Source organism: Gymnodraco acuticeps, unplaced genomic scaffold, assembly GCF_902827175.1.
Source record: "Gymnodraco acuticeps unplaced genomic scaffold, fGymAcu1.1, whole genome shotgun sequence".
Classification (NCBI taxonomy): domain Eukaryota; kingdom Metazoa; phylum Chordata; class Actinopteri; order Perciformes; family Bathydraconidae; genus Gymnodraco; species Gymnodraco acuticeps.
The window spans coordinates 63,440-80,192 of NW_022992101.1; the positions used below are offsets into that span (position 1 = coordinate 63,440).

At 40.6% G+C, this 16,753-nt stretch overlaps 1 protein-coding gene across 4 annotated transcripts in view; it reads right to left on the reverse strand.

Annotated features, from left to right (window-relative positions):
* LOC117537669 (V-type proton ATPase 116 kDa subunit a-like) overlaps positions 1 to 16,753 on the reverse strand; it is a 57,341-nt gene that overhangs the window by 12,477 nt on the left and 28,111 nt on the right. Inside the window, exons 18-21 of one of the 4 annotated variants that reach the window (XM_034202976.1) lie at positions 15,991 to 16,098; positions 14,193 to 14,210; positions 12,163 to 12,280; positions 1,453 to 1,624 (exon numbers count right to left, since the gene is read on the reverse strand). In XM_034202976.1, the coding sequence (XP_034058867.1) occupies positions 1,453 to 1,624; positions 12,163 to 12,280; positions 14,193 to 14,210; positions 15,991 to 16,098 (416 nt within the window). Of the gene's footprint in view, positions 1 to 1,452; positions 1,625 to 12,162; positions 12,281 to 14,192; positions 14,211 to 15,990; positions 16,192 to 16,753 lie in introns of all 4 variants that reach the window. The other 3 variants (XM_034202973.1, XM_034202977.1, XM_034202974.1) reach the window with 3 other exon arrangements.

Genomic DNA, 16,753 nt, shown 5'->3' on the forward strand with positions numbered 1-16,753 from the left:
GGGCCCATTTACAGGTGACTTTTTAATCTACAATCGCTCCATTTTGGGCTTCATATGCCACTGAGCAACTCTTTTTAATTGTTTTAATTTTCTTAAATGTGTGCATACTCTAAACTGTATAAACAAATATGTATTATTATTATATCCTATACATACACAACTTCTGTCTTCTTCTTCTATCTCATTGCCAAAACCTGTCCATAGACATTTGAACACCTGGCAAATGACTCAAAACTGATTCAGAGGTAGTACACACACACACACACACACACACACACACACACACACACACACACACACACACACACACACACACACACACACACACACACACACACCACACACACACACACACACACACACACACACACACACACACACACACACACACACACACACACACACACACACACACACACACACACACACACACACACACACACACACACACACACACACACACACACACACACACACACACACACACACACACACACACACACACACACACACACAAGAAATATGATGGTGATATGTATCGTATACAATAATTCTTTATCCTAATCTGGTTAATTTCTTAAATTTGACTTGCACAACTATCACAATGAGAATACGAAAGGTCCGATTGGCAAAAGACACTTCCTGCATACCACAAGAGGTAACCCTTGATCCATCTTTTTTCTCCCTCAGACTATAGCAATACTTTTTTTTTTAATAAAACCATCTCACAGAGAACCTCAGTGCTTGTATAAAACAGTCACTGAGTGCTGATAAATCACTGGATTTAGATAATGATGTACTCCGTGCAGAAAGGGATGTTCCCCTCAGGATACTGAACATTTACAAACATCTCCTCCTCAGAGTTATCAGCACTACGTCTCATAGCTTGAAACACTGTTAAAAAAGTACTCATTTACATGATTCATGTACAGTATACAGCTGCTACCTTCCAACAAGATGAATGCCTTGTAATACCTGTTGATACACATGTTTTATTACTGCATTGCTGAATCAAGCAATAGTAATCCCATACAGTAAGTGTGCCCCTGCTGCAGGGCAGTCCATGACTTCTGCATGTCAGTACAGTTTACACTAGATCAGCAGGGTGGAGGTGGTGCAAGGAGGCGATGGAGCTGAAGAGTGAGAGGTTATCTGGAGGCCTGTTCTCTCAGTTTGTAACCACTGTGGGTCAGGAATGTTTCTTTTCAAACATACCTCGTGTGCATGTTAAAGTGAAGAAGTGCAGCTTTAGCAGAGATCTTTGGATCAGGAGGTGAACAATGACAGCTTGCTGAGTGTATGTTTCTCTTAATATGGGATTCATTAACGGCATGTGAGAGTTGTGCATGTTACGTGAATACTTTGCAATTAATGGAATGAATGGAGGCTGTGTGGTGGGGTTAAGTCATACTGGAATGTGTCAATGTTGTAATATTTGTGTGTGTTACTAACCAGTGCAGACGCAGGGCGTGCAGGAACGCTGACAGCCCCTCCATGATGAGCAGGATGGCAACAGTGAGCGTGGCAAAGGCCGCAAAGATGATTGACAGGCCGAAGAACCCCGCTCCGCTGCGGGAAGACAGACCCAGGTGCATCACCATGGTCCACAGCACCTCCGACAGCTCTGCACACACACACATTACGTTAGATGTTATTCAGCTGACGCTTTTATCTACAGCCAAACACACACACACACACACACTCACACACGACAAGGTATACACTCAAATACACAGAACAAGCATCCTTGAATTCACTGTATTAGAACCAATGTACCTACTAAGTAGGGCTGTGCAATTAATCGTATTTTAATCGCGATTACGATTATGGTTTGCGACGATTATGAAAACAGCATAATTGACAAAATACGATTATTTTGCTGGGTGCGCTTTCGCCCCTCCCTAAATGCCCACTCGGCCACGTGGGAGTGACATGTGTTGTGAGTGTTCAGCGCGAGCGAATATGTCAGATCAAGTGCAGCAACTCGTTAAAAAGAAGGGTACAACTCAGGGTCGGCGTCATGGGTGGTCATTCGCGGGCCATGCCCCCCCAAATGAGTCACTGTGCCCCCCCAACGCAGGGTGGGCAAGCCTTATTGCCACTTTGCCGGTTTTTTTTTTTTAATCATATAAGTTAAAACGTTTCCACCAAACGTTTTTTGTGTGAAATACATCAGAAATAAAGAATACACATTTGTATTCTTTATTTATTCTTTATATGAAACACAGCCTGAGGTGTGCTCACTGCTGCTCTCTGATTGGTGTGTTGCTTGACCAATGACCCCGACTTTTGTTTTGTAATCATTACGTGGCTGTGTGTTTAGATGAAAGCCCAGTGGCGATCTGTTCATCTGTTACACTGATTATACAGTAAAGCCATCGAAAATAATATGATATACAGTACAGTACAAGTACATGGGTCTCTGTGTTTCATTCAAGCTCGGCTCTCTGTGTGTGGCACGAGCGCAGTTTGTCAGTGCGCGAGCGGTAACGTGGAATATTGTTGTTAGCATCTGGTTAGCTAGCTATGCTAACGGATATAAAGAGCTGTTTCTACACCAAGGTGGAGGAGAGTCCTCTCCTGTCAGACTGAGAGGATCTTATAACGTCAGCTCAGTGAGGTAAGGACTCTCTCAGTGTTTAGATAGTTCACTTTGGTGTAAGTTATCTCAGTGGGTCTCAAACGGTTTGGTCACCATTTATGTAAACAAGTATTTGCGAGGAATAGGCTGCCTTTATATGATCATTATAGTTATTAAAGAATAAGAGAATAAATGAAAAACGGGTATGAAATACTATAGGACAGTAACACAAGAATACAGTTGAAAGGGAAGTGATTAGTAAAATATCCATAAAGAAAAAGTAAATCTGTGTACAGTTCTGTTTCATATGGGTGTTGAGAGATGTATCCATAGATCTCTTAATGTTGCTTTCAAAGTGCACCAGATTGATGCTTTTAACTTCAATATTTAAAAAGATCTTCCCGGGGGAGCATGCCCCCGGACCCCACTAGAGGAGGTTAGGTCCACCCCCCACCTAAAACATGTTCACATGGATAGGATACTAAATACATTTGCACACTTTTTATATGGTGGCCTATGTCCATATGTTTCTGTTTTGGTGGTCGTGCCACAACCGTGCATGTATGCACAAGTCATAGGTGCGCTATACAATAGCACTACACCCTGCAATGTGTGTGAAAGACAATAAACTTTACAGCATGTTTTTTTAAATTGAAGTTGCGTTGGTGTTTGTGTGTTGGTTGTTGACGGCAGTATGTGCCCCCCCTTGGTAAATGATTGCCCCCCCATTTGATTTGTTCTAGAGCCGACCCTGGTACAACTATTTCCACTATTTGGAAGTACTTTGGCTTTCAGGAGTCCGACGTGGAGCAAAACAAAGTATAGTGCAGGATTTGTTACCAGGTTGTGTTGGCACCACACGCTAACACAACCAATGTCTTTAATCAGCTGAAATACAACCACAAAGTGCAATACGACCGGGCAGTAATACAACAAAAAGCAGATGCCCGCTCGACTTCATCCACCACATCATCACCGTCATCGATTCTGGACGCATTGTACAGAGCAACGGCCTACGCGACGAGCTCGCAGAGACACAGAGATATTACAGGTGCCATTACATTTCACATCGCTAAAGATATGTGCCCAGTTAGCACTGTTAGCAACCAGGGCTTTAAGCAACTTGTCAACACGTTGGACAAGCGTTACGCGATGCCGTCTCGGTATTATTTCAGCAGGTCTGTTCTGCCTGCGCTATATGACAAATGCCGTGGGGAAGTTGAGAGAGATGTGGCTTCAGCTGACTACTTTGCTACCACAACAGACCTATGGTCTAGCCCAGGGGTGCCCAACCAGTCGATCGCGAGATGTGTCTAAAAATAGAACAACAATATTCTGTTTTATCGTTAATGTCCTGTAACATAATCTTCCTGTGCCAGAATAATGCACTTGAACGCATCAAAGCTTTGTGATTGGCCGGCGTCACCCCATGTGTCGGGGCGTGGCTGAGGGTCTTCAGTACAGGTGGCAATATTGTCACCTGCCTGCGCTCTTCTCTGAAACCAGACCATGTAAACAGCCTGGTGTTTCTTGCGAACAATGTTTAAGAGATGACACGAGCAGCCCTACCAGCATTTGCCATGGTGGCCTAAACATTTTTATTTGGTCTTAAATTGTATTTATTGTATTTATTTCCTGTTACTTCTGGACCATGACGGTTGGCCAGCCTTCATCGTTTAACTGAGTGGAATATGTTGAATATGTTTTACCAAAATGTTGGCTATATGTTAAGGAGTTTTCAGTAGGTTGTGACAGTGCACTGCAACATGTTTGATTTCATTTATTTTGGTCTAATTTATTTTTATTTATCATATTAATAATATATGTTTAGTATGGTTTTGGAAGTGCGCTCCAACATATTTGTTGATCTTGTTTATTGGTAAAATATTATTTGTTTTAAAGTTCAATAAATGGTCAATGAATAATCGTCAAAATAATCGTGATATCAATTATTGACCCAAATAATCGTGATTATGATTTTTGCCATAATCGCACAGCCCTACTACTAAGTCAGTTTATGTATAGAAAGAGTTTCTATCTAGAACTTTTTTAACCACTAAATCCACCGCGGAGAATAAACAGAAGGGCAACCATCTTTGCTGCTTTTGGTGTATTTTGTGGCGGAAGTACAGTGCCACTTACAGGCCCGGCATATGTACTACAGCGTCTCCAGCGGGTCGAGCGGTCTCGTGTGGAAGGACCTATGGGAAGGACACGTTTCTGGTGCCTGTTGCGTGTGGACGGAATACTTTTTTGATAACGATTTTGCTTCGTTTGCGTTACCGTTCTCGTGTGGCTCCAGCCTTAGTGACGTTTGGAGCTGGTCCTAGCTACTTCCACTGGAAAAGAGTTTGCAACAGGGGCGTCGCCTGGACCTGAAACATTCGGGGCTTAGGCCACAGTGGCGCTATAGTGGAATGTTCTACTGCAACACTCCCCACACCCACAGTACACCCGCGACTGTTACAATGAAGGCTCGATAATCAGCTCACGGCATATAGGCAGGGGCAGAGCCATATAATAGAAGAGTTACGACATCTCCGTTCACTCCAATGGACCACTTTTTTTTACAGCAATGGCGGATCGTGGAGCCTCTCAATCGTTCCCCGGAAGTTAGCGCCAAGGCTAGCAGAGCTGTCGAGTTGCAGCATAATAGACCGTTCGTGACGGACTTTTAAAGGTAAGAAGAAGTTTAAAGATTTATATTGCGGATATTATCAGTACATCTGATTCAAATTAACATGTGTATTAAAGGATGTCAGTGGATTATCCCTAAATTAGTAGATTTAGGGAACGTTTACAGATAACAGATTAAGCTAGGATACCGAAGCAAGTTAGCAACAGACGTTGAACAGCCTTTTAATTGTAAATTCCGTTCTCTTAATGTCATTTCGTCCAACGTTGTTGAATTAGAGAAGAGGGGCTTCTAAACGGGATTGTATGCGGGGGTGGAGGGAGTTAAATATTAGATAGATATAACTTTGGTGCGTGTAAGAGTGAGTGTTTTTAGCAGAGCCATATTGTGTCCTTGTGATTATGTTGATTATTACCTGTGTGTATAATGTTGCAGCTCAGCTGATTTTGGATTGATGGCAAAGAGAGAGGGACTTAAGTGAGAGTGAAAACACAAGATAAGTTTAATACTACTGTTTTATATAAGTAAGCATACTAAACATGTATTCTATCACTGTATTATATAAGTAATCTTGTTAGTATACTACTGTATGGCAGGTGGAGGGGCAGTGATGTTACAGGTGGAGGAGCAAAACTGCAAGACTGCAAACTCACAAGACAGAGAAATCAAAGTTTGTTCTCCAGAGAAGAGGTTGATTTCACTTCAATTTTTTATTCCATATTTTCTAAAGATGTGGAAATGGCAACAAAAAAAATTGAGAGCTGTAACCAAGACAACTGTAACAACATGAGTAGAGAGCCACCAAGGTTTTTCAAGTCCCTCTCTTACTCCATTTTGCCAACCCAAACTTCCAGGTACATGATGGGACACCTTGCTTGTTTTTGTTTTTGCCTTCTTAATTGTCTCATTGCTCCATTTCATCCCCTTTGTGGTGAGTCTGCCTAATGCCTTAAGTTGGTCTTTTGAAAACGTTTTCTTATATTTCTTGTCCCTAATTTTCATTGTTTTCTTGAGAGCTGCATTTTCCTTCCTGATTTTTTCTTAGTGCAGCCTTTGCTTTTTTGGTGATTCCTTCTTGGCTCTTTAATTTTCTCTTTAATTGTTGTAATAGATCTGTTTGACTGGCTGCTGGTTCCCTCGTATGCTGACTGGCTGCTGGTTCCCTCGTATACTGACTGGCTGCTGGTTCCCTCGTATGCTGACTGGCTGCTGGTTCCCTCGTATGCTGACTGGCTGCTGGCTGAGTGGGTGGTGTCCGCCCTCCCTGTCTCTCCTCACTAGCCATGTCCTCTCTTTCTTCACCCTCACTTTCCTTTCTCTCAGTCTCCTCATCCCTTCTTCCCTCAATCTTTGAGACTAATGTAAGTAGAAGACATGGCACTGTACATTTTCGAACATTTTAAATGTTATACCACTTAAAAATAACAAATATTAATTGTTACTAAGAGTTCATACTTATTATACCTGTGTCACCTTTCACACTATAGCTGTGATCATGAGCTATGGGCTTTGTAGATACAGGTCCCGGGGTGAATCGTGGTGCAGGGGCCCTTCTCTTTTTGACCACAGGGCGATGCACGAAGATGCTGGTGGGTATAGCCTCTGCTCTCAGCCTAGTCTTGCCCTTTTTAGTCTTGACAAACTGGTCTGCATCAAAATGTGCCTGCGGAGTGACTTGAGGTTACTTCACACACACAGAACAACTGTGTCTGAATCTTGTCTGCCCACATACATATTCCATAGTGGTTGAATACACAGTATTAGGAAACACTTTATACTTACTGGACATGTTATACTCATTACATACTGTATATAAAATATGACCAAGAATGTGAGACAACTTTATAGAAATTCATATCACATCTGTTACTGATGCCATTTGTCATACTTTGTTAAACTCACAAATAATAAAGTTCCATAACTTCAGTTGGGAACAAAGACCACACCTTATCTCCCCAAGGCAATTTCCCATCCAATAGGTGTGCTATATAGGTGTGTATAACCCTTTCTCCTGTCTGTTTATCCCTCTTTCAGCACAAGAACCAGAGGGGGATTCAATGGAGCCTGAATACCTGCACTGAGACCCTCACCCTGCACCCTGAGTCTCAACTCTCAGTGTTTTTCAAGCCTTTCCCTGTTTTTTTGTATTAAACAAAACATTAAGCTTTCCCAATGGTGTGGTTTTTGTTTTGTGAAAAAGTGCAAATGCAGTGTTTGTATATAATTACATCACATATTTTTTTGCTGTTGGTCGTGAAATTGCTCCTGCTGACTTGAGCCAGCAATTTTTTCCTCCGTTCTGTGTCAGTGGGGAAGCCGTACATTCGTACTCCTTTCTCGGAGCGATTTGAGCATCCCCAGGCAGCACAGCAAACCATGGTGGCGACTAGGAGGCAGCACAGCAAACCAGGACAACACGGAGGAAAAGGCACAGACAAACTGCATGATATGATATTCAATGTTTATTGAATTCCATGTATTTGCAATGGATGTTCCTAAAACAACACATTTAACATCATCATCATGCTGCTGCTGCTAGTCCTTTGATAGTCACCTGTCGGTCTCCTGTCCTTTCTGAAAGCCATAAAGATGACATTAGTCATTTAGATAACTTGTGTCCTCAATTACCATGGGATTACTGAAACTACCATGAATTTAAGAAAATGGTAGACATTAATCTAATCTGAATTTTAAAGCATTACTTTAGATCCCCTCCCTCTAAATATATCAATAAACATTAGAAAGTGATGCTCCTGACTACCATACAAGTTTAAGAAGATAATATTGGTTTTAAAGAATTTAAAGCTATAAATAAACAGCAACAGGCTCTTTAACCAAGGCACTGTTAGCCTAACATGTAAACTAGTTGTTCACACTAATCCTAATATTATCACTTAATATTAGCAAATTCTATTTTATTTTTTAAAACATATTGATGTAAATACATACACATATCGATTTGTTGTATAAATATTGCAAATCAAAACCTTTATTCACTAATAATTACCAAAAATCGTAGTTCTATCTCCTGTTATCAATGCATTCACATTGCCCGCCATGAACTTCCGGGGAACGATCCTCGTCTACATGGACCACGTGACGATAACCGTTTTTGGACTTCCGTTGTCGTAACTCTTCTATTATATGGCTCTGGGCAGGGGTAAAGTGTTATTTTTTATTACATTTCATTTTAGCTGACGCTTTTATCCAAAGCGACTTACAATTACCAATTACAGGGACATTCTCCCTGGGGTAACTAAGGGCTAAGTGCCTTACTCAAGGGCACACTAGTGGTGGTGTTCCAGGCGGGAACACCCATATGAAACAGAACTGTAAACAGATTTCCTTTTTCTTTATGGATATTTTACAAATCACTCTCCTTTTAAACTCTATTCTTGTTTTACTGCCATATAGTAGATTTCACAACTGTTTTTCCTTTATTCTCTTATTTTTTTTGTAACTGAAATGATCATATGAAGGTGTGCCGCGGAGATAATCTTTTGAATAATTTGTGACCAAATCGTTTGAGACCCACGGAGATAACTTAAGTTAACTATCTAAACAGTCCTTTAGCTCACCTGAGTCTCTCAGTCTGAGAGGAGAGGACTCTCCTCCAGCTTGTTGTGGAACAAACAGCTCCTTATGTCCGTTAGTGCAGCTAGCTAACCAGATGCTAACAACACGGTCCCTGCTGGCACCGGTCCCCCTCTCCCTCCTCTCTCTCGCTCTCTCCCTATATCACACTAAATGCGCTATTACCACACACACACAGAGCCGAGCTTGAATGACACAAGCAAGCAACTCTCTGATTGGTCTGGTGTCTTGCCTCTGTTGCATTCACTGAACACTGGAAATTACAGTTCTGCCGTTCTCTCTTGTGTCATGATGAGGTTCACGTAAAGCACGGTTAATGTATTATATTATTGAGGGAGAATTGTCCGGGGCTACAGAAAAAACATTCGGGGCTTCCAGGCCAGGCGACGCTACTGGTTGGCAACACTGAATTTTGTTTTCCACACTTATTGTTCCACTGTTTCCAATTCAGTTACTGAGGAGAGTAACTGGAAATAAGTTACATTGATACTCTTTAGTTACTTGATAGCTTCTTGGGAAAATAAAAGCGCTAAACCTCTTCCTGTTTTGGCTCACAATATCTGACAGACTTCCTATGTGCTGAAAATGGAGCCTTTATTTCCAATTTGCTGCCCTAGGCAAGATTTTAGCTGCCCCCCCCGCCCCCCCCAAATGCAGACACTCACTATGACTCGCGCATGCATGCACGGTTGTGGCATGACCACCAAAACAGAAAGATATGGACACAAGATGTGTTCAAATGTATTTAGTATCCTATCCATTTGAACATGATTTAAGGCGAGACACCCCAGGTGAATAGGGTAATTTTTTAACTTAAAGTTATCAGCTAGAAATTTCTCCAGTTAATTACTTACAATAAGGCAATTGTTTTTTGTATTACAAGTTTTTCTGAAATAGCATGTTTAAATATGCAAATGATCCATTATATCATTAAATATGCGCATATTTTAACACATTTCAGGAATCGAAATCTGAACTTTGGATAAAGCCAGGTTCAAAATTCTTGTTTCATTTTGTATTCATATTAGTATCTAAGGCTTTTACAGAAGGGATATTGGATATCTCTTTGTATCACTCCATAAATCAGAAAATACTGTCAACAGCCCTAAAATATCAATTTTTGCCATGTTTTTAGGTATACAATGTTGTATAATTCAGGCTATGAATGATATATGAAAAAACCCTTCTGTAAAAGCCTTCATAATATTGATAGGAATATAACTGGAAGGTTTGGTGTATGTACGTGCTATTGAAGTTGACATTTTGAACTCAGAGTAGGAGAAAAAACTCATTTTGAGAAAACGACCTTTAAAGATTGCAGTGAGGCGCTAGCTAAACCTTCCTGTTCTTTGGATGACAGCTTGCGCATCGACGCACTCCGTGAAGGTATTTCATGTTCGGGGTCATTTGTTTTTTGTATAACCTTGCTTCGTGCAAGTGACAATTGTTGTCGTCTTCTCTGTGAACGTTTTTTTCGCCGTTCTTTTGCCATTTTGAGATTTCAATTTCTAGCGGAAAGCTAACCAGGAAGTGTTTTAGCACACCACGTGACGCATCTGAACGAATCACGTTGTCAGAAATTGACACCAGCCAATGAGATTTCGTTTCTTGGTTTAAGACCCCTTTGTACTTTCACGATTGGTTGCTGATACAAAGGAAATGACCATATTTGGATCAGATGAGATTGTGCAGGAGAGACGGAGCTTTCCAGCGATACCTCTGTTGACATGGTGCACACAGCGGTCGCGGTACTTTATGTTACGTTAGAATGCTAACTTTTGGTGAATTTAGGAGAAATCTACAGACGCAAATAGACAAACTATAGTAAAATAAACACTTAAATGTGTATTTTGTACGTTTTCCTTCAAAAAGCCTGAAAGAAAACATGTTATAGAATCAAAAGAGCACAAAATCTCAAAATTGACCAGTACTTGAAAAACGATGTTTTTGCCTGCTGTGTCTCGCCTTAAAGGTGGGGTAGGTAATTTTGGAGAAACCAGCTCGAGTGCGCTGGAATTTGAAAATACACAGCCGGAACAAAGGTGCCACTTCCTTACAGAGCCCCTCCTCCAACACACACGAACGCGCACATGACCAATGAGGGCACGAGATAAGTTTGTGCACAGATGGAAGGCTGACAGGCAGGCAGGCCATCCAATCATTTTAGCCTGGGAAAATGATTGGTCGTGCTTTTTACAGTACCACGGCTTCCACTAATGACATTTTTTAATGTATTTTTTGTCAAAGCACTTCAGATATTCATTGCTATCGGGATGTTAAGAGCATTCCATGGAATATAACAAAAAGTGTATCTCGAGCCGGTTGTTCAAACTTACCTACCCCACCTTTGAGTGGGGGGTGGACCTAACCTCCTCTTGGGGGGTCCGGGGGCATGCTTAATATTGAAGTTAAAAGCATCAGTCTGGTGCACTTTGAGAGCAATGTTAAGAGATCTATGGATACATCTCTCAACACCCATATGAAACAGAACTGTAAACAGATTTTCTATTTATTTATGGATATTTTACAAATCACTCCCCTTTTAAACTGTATTGTTGTTTATTAATAACAACATTTTTTGAATGTCATATAGTATTTTATAGTAAGAGAATAGATGAAAATCTATTCTCTTATTTTTTTATAACTATAATGATCATATAAAGGTGTGCCTTTACCTCACTGAGCTCAGGTTATCAGAGCCTCTCAGTCTTTCAGGAGAGAGCTCTCTAGAGCTCTCCCCCCCCGCGGCCGCTTACACAGTAAATTCCAATGTTAATAAAAGTTGTATACGTTTTTTGGGAGTTTGATTTATTTTAAATGAACACAAATACAAAATTAAAACCTATAATTGCACACTAAAACCATTATGTCAAAAAAAGAACTATTTCACATAAACCTCTGGTTTTTACTGGGGCTGGGGCGGTTCAACTTGATTTGGGGGGGGGGGGGGGGGGTGTGCCATAGTTTATGGGCACTGTACGCAATATAGGCGTAGTTCTGTTAGTATAAGATAATAAGATGTATTTGTTGATCCAAAATCGGGAAATTGTGTTGTTATGAAATAAAACAAATATATATATTTTTTTCTAACTTTTTTTTTCCAGCGCCACCCATTGATTGATGCGCCCTTAGCATTCACCTATACTGCCTATGCCAAGGGCCGGCCCTGGGTCTTAGCTGATGGCAGACAGAATTCCATTATAGGGAACCAATCTAAACACTGAAGGTGTCATCTACTGTCGTTAGATTTGTGAGGTTGTTGTGATAAGTTATAGCAGAAAACATGTCTATGGCCAATTTAAATTACGTTTTTTTAAATAAAATGTTTCATGCTTGTGTATGTTTTACTCACGTGCATGAGCCAGGCTGAGGGCCCAGAGGCGCAGGTAGGAGGCTGTGTTGGAGATGCATCCCAGACAGTACTCAATGGTGTGGATGGCCTGGTGAACAGCTACATCACCAAAGTCAAACTGTGGTGGAACGACAAGATGGTGAGCACACCCAGCGTAGTTATAGCAACAGACACGTGTTTGTTTTTCTACATTCAGTGGCATTGAGCTGATAACTGTTACAGTATTCACTTCAGCCTTGCTCAGGGATATCTCCTTGGTGCTAATGAGGGAAAACACTGCCTGTTTACTTTTCCTTACAGCCCGAAGGTTGAACTGATAACCTTCAGGTCACCACAGCATCAACTGAGTTTCAACTTGAAACCAACGTTAAGGAACTATGATCACAACAGGAGCTTTGATTAGGTAGGCTGCTGTTGAGATGAAGTATTGCACATACTTAAAGAATGGTGATACATTTTAAGATCATGTCAGTTTAAATATAACACAGTTGTTTTTTTAAGGTACTGACTGCAATAGTAAATATTGCATAAAAAGAATATAGCTGAACAATTTCCAGTGTGTTATCTTATCATACATATGAGTCATCATAGCTTATCAACTGTGGGGTGTCTAAAAGAAACACTTTACTCTCTACTACACTGATATATGATTATTACCCAGTGGTGCCAGTCAGCATGTTGCCAATGACAACAATGAGCTGCCAGCAGGGCATGAACCATGGAAATGAGCGTTATCATCTTAATTAGTTTCTGCTTTGACCTTTGACCCCTGCCTAGGCCTGTAGCTCTGATCGGACAGAAGACAAAGAGCAAAGGAGCTTGTTTAAGTTTGTTCCTTCTGTTTTCCCCCAGCTAGATCACAGCTGTTTGTGTGTTGTAAAGCCAGCACAGTTCCTCCGTTCTCTGCTTCCTGGAGCAAGCCTTTCCTGTACGAGGCGGGCAGGGGGGGGGAACATGGGACTCTAATGATCTGAGCGGCTCTTGTTGGCTTTGGCTTTTGCACTGGTCTGGTTTCCTCTTTCCATGCTTCTTTTTTGTCCTTGGAGCCGTGAAATAAAGTTCATGGAAGCAGCCCTCATTGTTTCCATTCAAAGGGTCTCCGACATAAGTGGCTAATGAAAACAACCCGGGTTAACATGCTGTAATGGCAAAATGCACCGGGGTAAGGGACTCCGATCAGACATTTTGTGAACAGAAAGTTCAGCTGAACAGTCCCATCATTTAGTCTTTAGACTTGAGTCAGAATGATAAAAAAAACTCAGTTTTTTAGCATCCACAAACTACTTTCAGACTGATTCAGACAGATGCAGAAACAAAAGAAGACTCAGATGCAAAGTTAAATGAGAAAATATTTCACAAGGTGGCCATATTACTGGAGACAGAAACCTAAATGTGGATATACGTAGAGATACTGTTGTTCTTGTGTCAGACTGAAGGTTGTTTTAACCAACACTTGTCTTGTGAATGATTAAACTCGTCCTTGTTTCGACGTAAACACGCTTAATAATCACCTAAACAGATACACCGACCATCTGAAAAGGTATAAATATTGTAAAACATGATCCCACCATAAGACAACACTATTAATAAATAATATGTAATAGCAACCCTTTTGTTGGTTTTAGACTCATGTGTCGATAGAGGACATAGAGGATTTAAAAACGTTTGTCCTTTTCTTGATACGAGCAGAGTTATTACACTTTTCTGCCTTGTTTTAACAAATGACATTTAGAGAAATCATCCTACCGATAACAATATGGACTTGTTGCATCGCAGTAGTTACACCTTTAAAATATGTTGACAATAAAGACTCCAAGAATGAGCACTGACACAGACACAAATAGAAATCTTCACAATCAAACACGTAAACATGATGCCTGGTATCGGGAGATGCAGTATAGGAGTAGAAGAGGTTTAGACAGCAAACCAGAGTTCAAACAAAAAAACACACCACTTGGCTCTAAAGACACGAACAGATCAGGCAGGACAGCATCCAGACGTGCTAAAAAGAAACAAAACACCATTCTTACCGGCTCTTCTTCTGAGGGCTTGAAAGTAAGAAAAAGTCAAAGGTTAGTGGCAGCATTCAGGAACTGTATCGAACTACAAGGTTACATTCCATGTTCTCAAGTTTGAGAACCTCATCCAAGTCTAACAGGTCTTCATAAAGGAATTGACCTAAAAGTCGGGTTTGGGCCATATTGTTGGATAAAGCTTTGGACTCAAGTCCTTTTGCTTAATTTAAAATGTGATTTAAAAATACTTTTCTCTCTTTCTCCTTCGGATAGTTACTATAATCTGGATCTATTGTGTAAAGTATTGCGATAGGCATGGAAGCCAATGAATTGCATTTGCCTGGTAAGCTAACAGTGAATTATAGATGAAATAAAGTTATATAAATATGGCATGTGAGTACATGTAGACTCACATTGAAAAATCCTAACTTTAAACACATGAATACTACTGGGTTCAGCTGTCAGTTTTAGGAACACACGCCACACCTGATTTGAACCAGTGCAACAACAGCAAAATATGTTTAAATTCCCAAATAACCAGCATTGCCACTGATTAGCAGGTCAAGTCAGTTACTCAAACAAAGATCTAGAGAAAACACAAAAGAAACTATACCTTTCATATACCAGTGTTAACATTTTCTGTAGTATTTAGTGACCGAAAACAACATACAATATAAACCCCATAACCCTGTTTTTAAGTTAGGGCAACATGGAATATCATACGCTTGGAACAATGATGACAAAATGCATTCTTATAACATTACAGTTATGCAATATGTTATCGCAACATAAACACTGGAGACATGGGAGACACCAAAGCTCTGAGTCACAGATAGAAAAAAAATTCTGGGAGGTATTTTCATAAATTCCACTCTCTGGTTCTCATGAAAAGCACCTCTCTGTTTATGTTTCTGAAATGGAAAATCCATGTGTTATCTGCTCCAGTCCATCCCTGCCCTGCCCTTCTCTCTGCACGCTGACGCTGCCCTCACCTACTACTCAAGGGGAAAGACCACTCGGTGATAAGAAAACACTACAGGGAATAAAGCAAAGAGATGGAGAATGAGCCAGAAGATTTCTATTTAGGGTATGTTTTAATAATAGGCTTGATACTTACTTTTAGAAATGAATCTAATATATTTTAATATAAGGCATACTGCATGTTAGTAAGTGAGTCCAATATGAGTCATTCATTGGAAAATATCTAGCATTTAGGTCTTTTTGACCACCAGAAAATAAGATAACGTGAAAATCAATCTCACTTCCAATTCGTCAAAAACAGCAGCTTCAAACTATGATGCTATGTACATAGTGTCAGTTTCTTCTCCTTACAAAACATACGATGTCTTTTTAAAATATACTTCTTTGTACACAGGAAACAACTTGGTTAAGTTTAAGAAAAAGGAAATAGTTTCAAGTCAATTACAGTAGTTACGTAGTTAGGTATGTTAAGTACTTACGTTCCTAATTTAAAACAAGTAAACACTGACTTTTGGTTTCACACAGGACAGAAAGAGTGGTCTCCTGGGTGTAAGTTAAATTAAGAGTCTAAAAGAGGCAGGGGCGTGTCTAAAGGGGGGCTGTTAGACTCCACTGGGCTAGACTAACAGGGGCAATTCCAAGATCAGTGGCACTGTTCAAGAGCATGAAAAACATGGCACTTTTTTTTAAGCCAATGATGCTCACTTTAGTTTGAAAAAAACTCTATTGGTTTAGTGCTCCCTGAGCCATCTCATTTAAAAACCTAAAATCACCCCTTGGGAAGAAGATGGAACTGGAATCAGTGATTTGTGTGGATATTTCATTGTCTCACCTCATCTCCTTCCTCTGAGTGCTGGGAGAGGTGGTCATGGTCCATAATGCCAGCCTCGTCCTCCGTGGGCCCGTTGCCCACCCGCACCGCTCCGAACTTCTCCGTGCCCTGTTGGGTGAGTCCGGAGCGTGATGAAGAAACGCCTGTTTGCTCTAAAGACTGCTCTAGATTCTCTGCAGGGGTTTCTTCCCTCTTCTTGGACTAGATACAAAAGCCACAAGAGCTGTGTCTAGATTAAAGCAAGCCTTAGGATGAACGCTTTCTTCATTTACTCACATTCATTTAAGAAACAGGGCACCCGGTACAGAGAGAAGGCTTTCATTCCAAAATGAAATACATCCACCACTTGAAACATGACACTGCTCACAGGCTTCACTGGAGTTAAACCTAAACAAACACAGTCTAAGATAGAATGTTTTAAAGTAGAGTTTGTACTTTAAATACTTTAAAAAGGCACCATGCTGTCAACTCTCCGGCCAATCATACAGCAGCCTGGCAATGAGGCATCGTCTGATTGGTCGGCATGCATGTAAATGAGGTTTATTAGATTGGTGCTTCCAAACGACTCTACATACTCTGCATGTACGAAGAGGAATAGTGTGATAAGTGTCAATAACTGTCTACAGTGTATTCATATTCTGTAAACAGTATAGTGTCTATATTGTACTGTCTATATTTACACCAGCTCTATAGTGCATTTCATATCTATACACATTTTATGCTGCGTTTATAGTCTTTATAATCCATATATACAGTTAATACT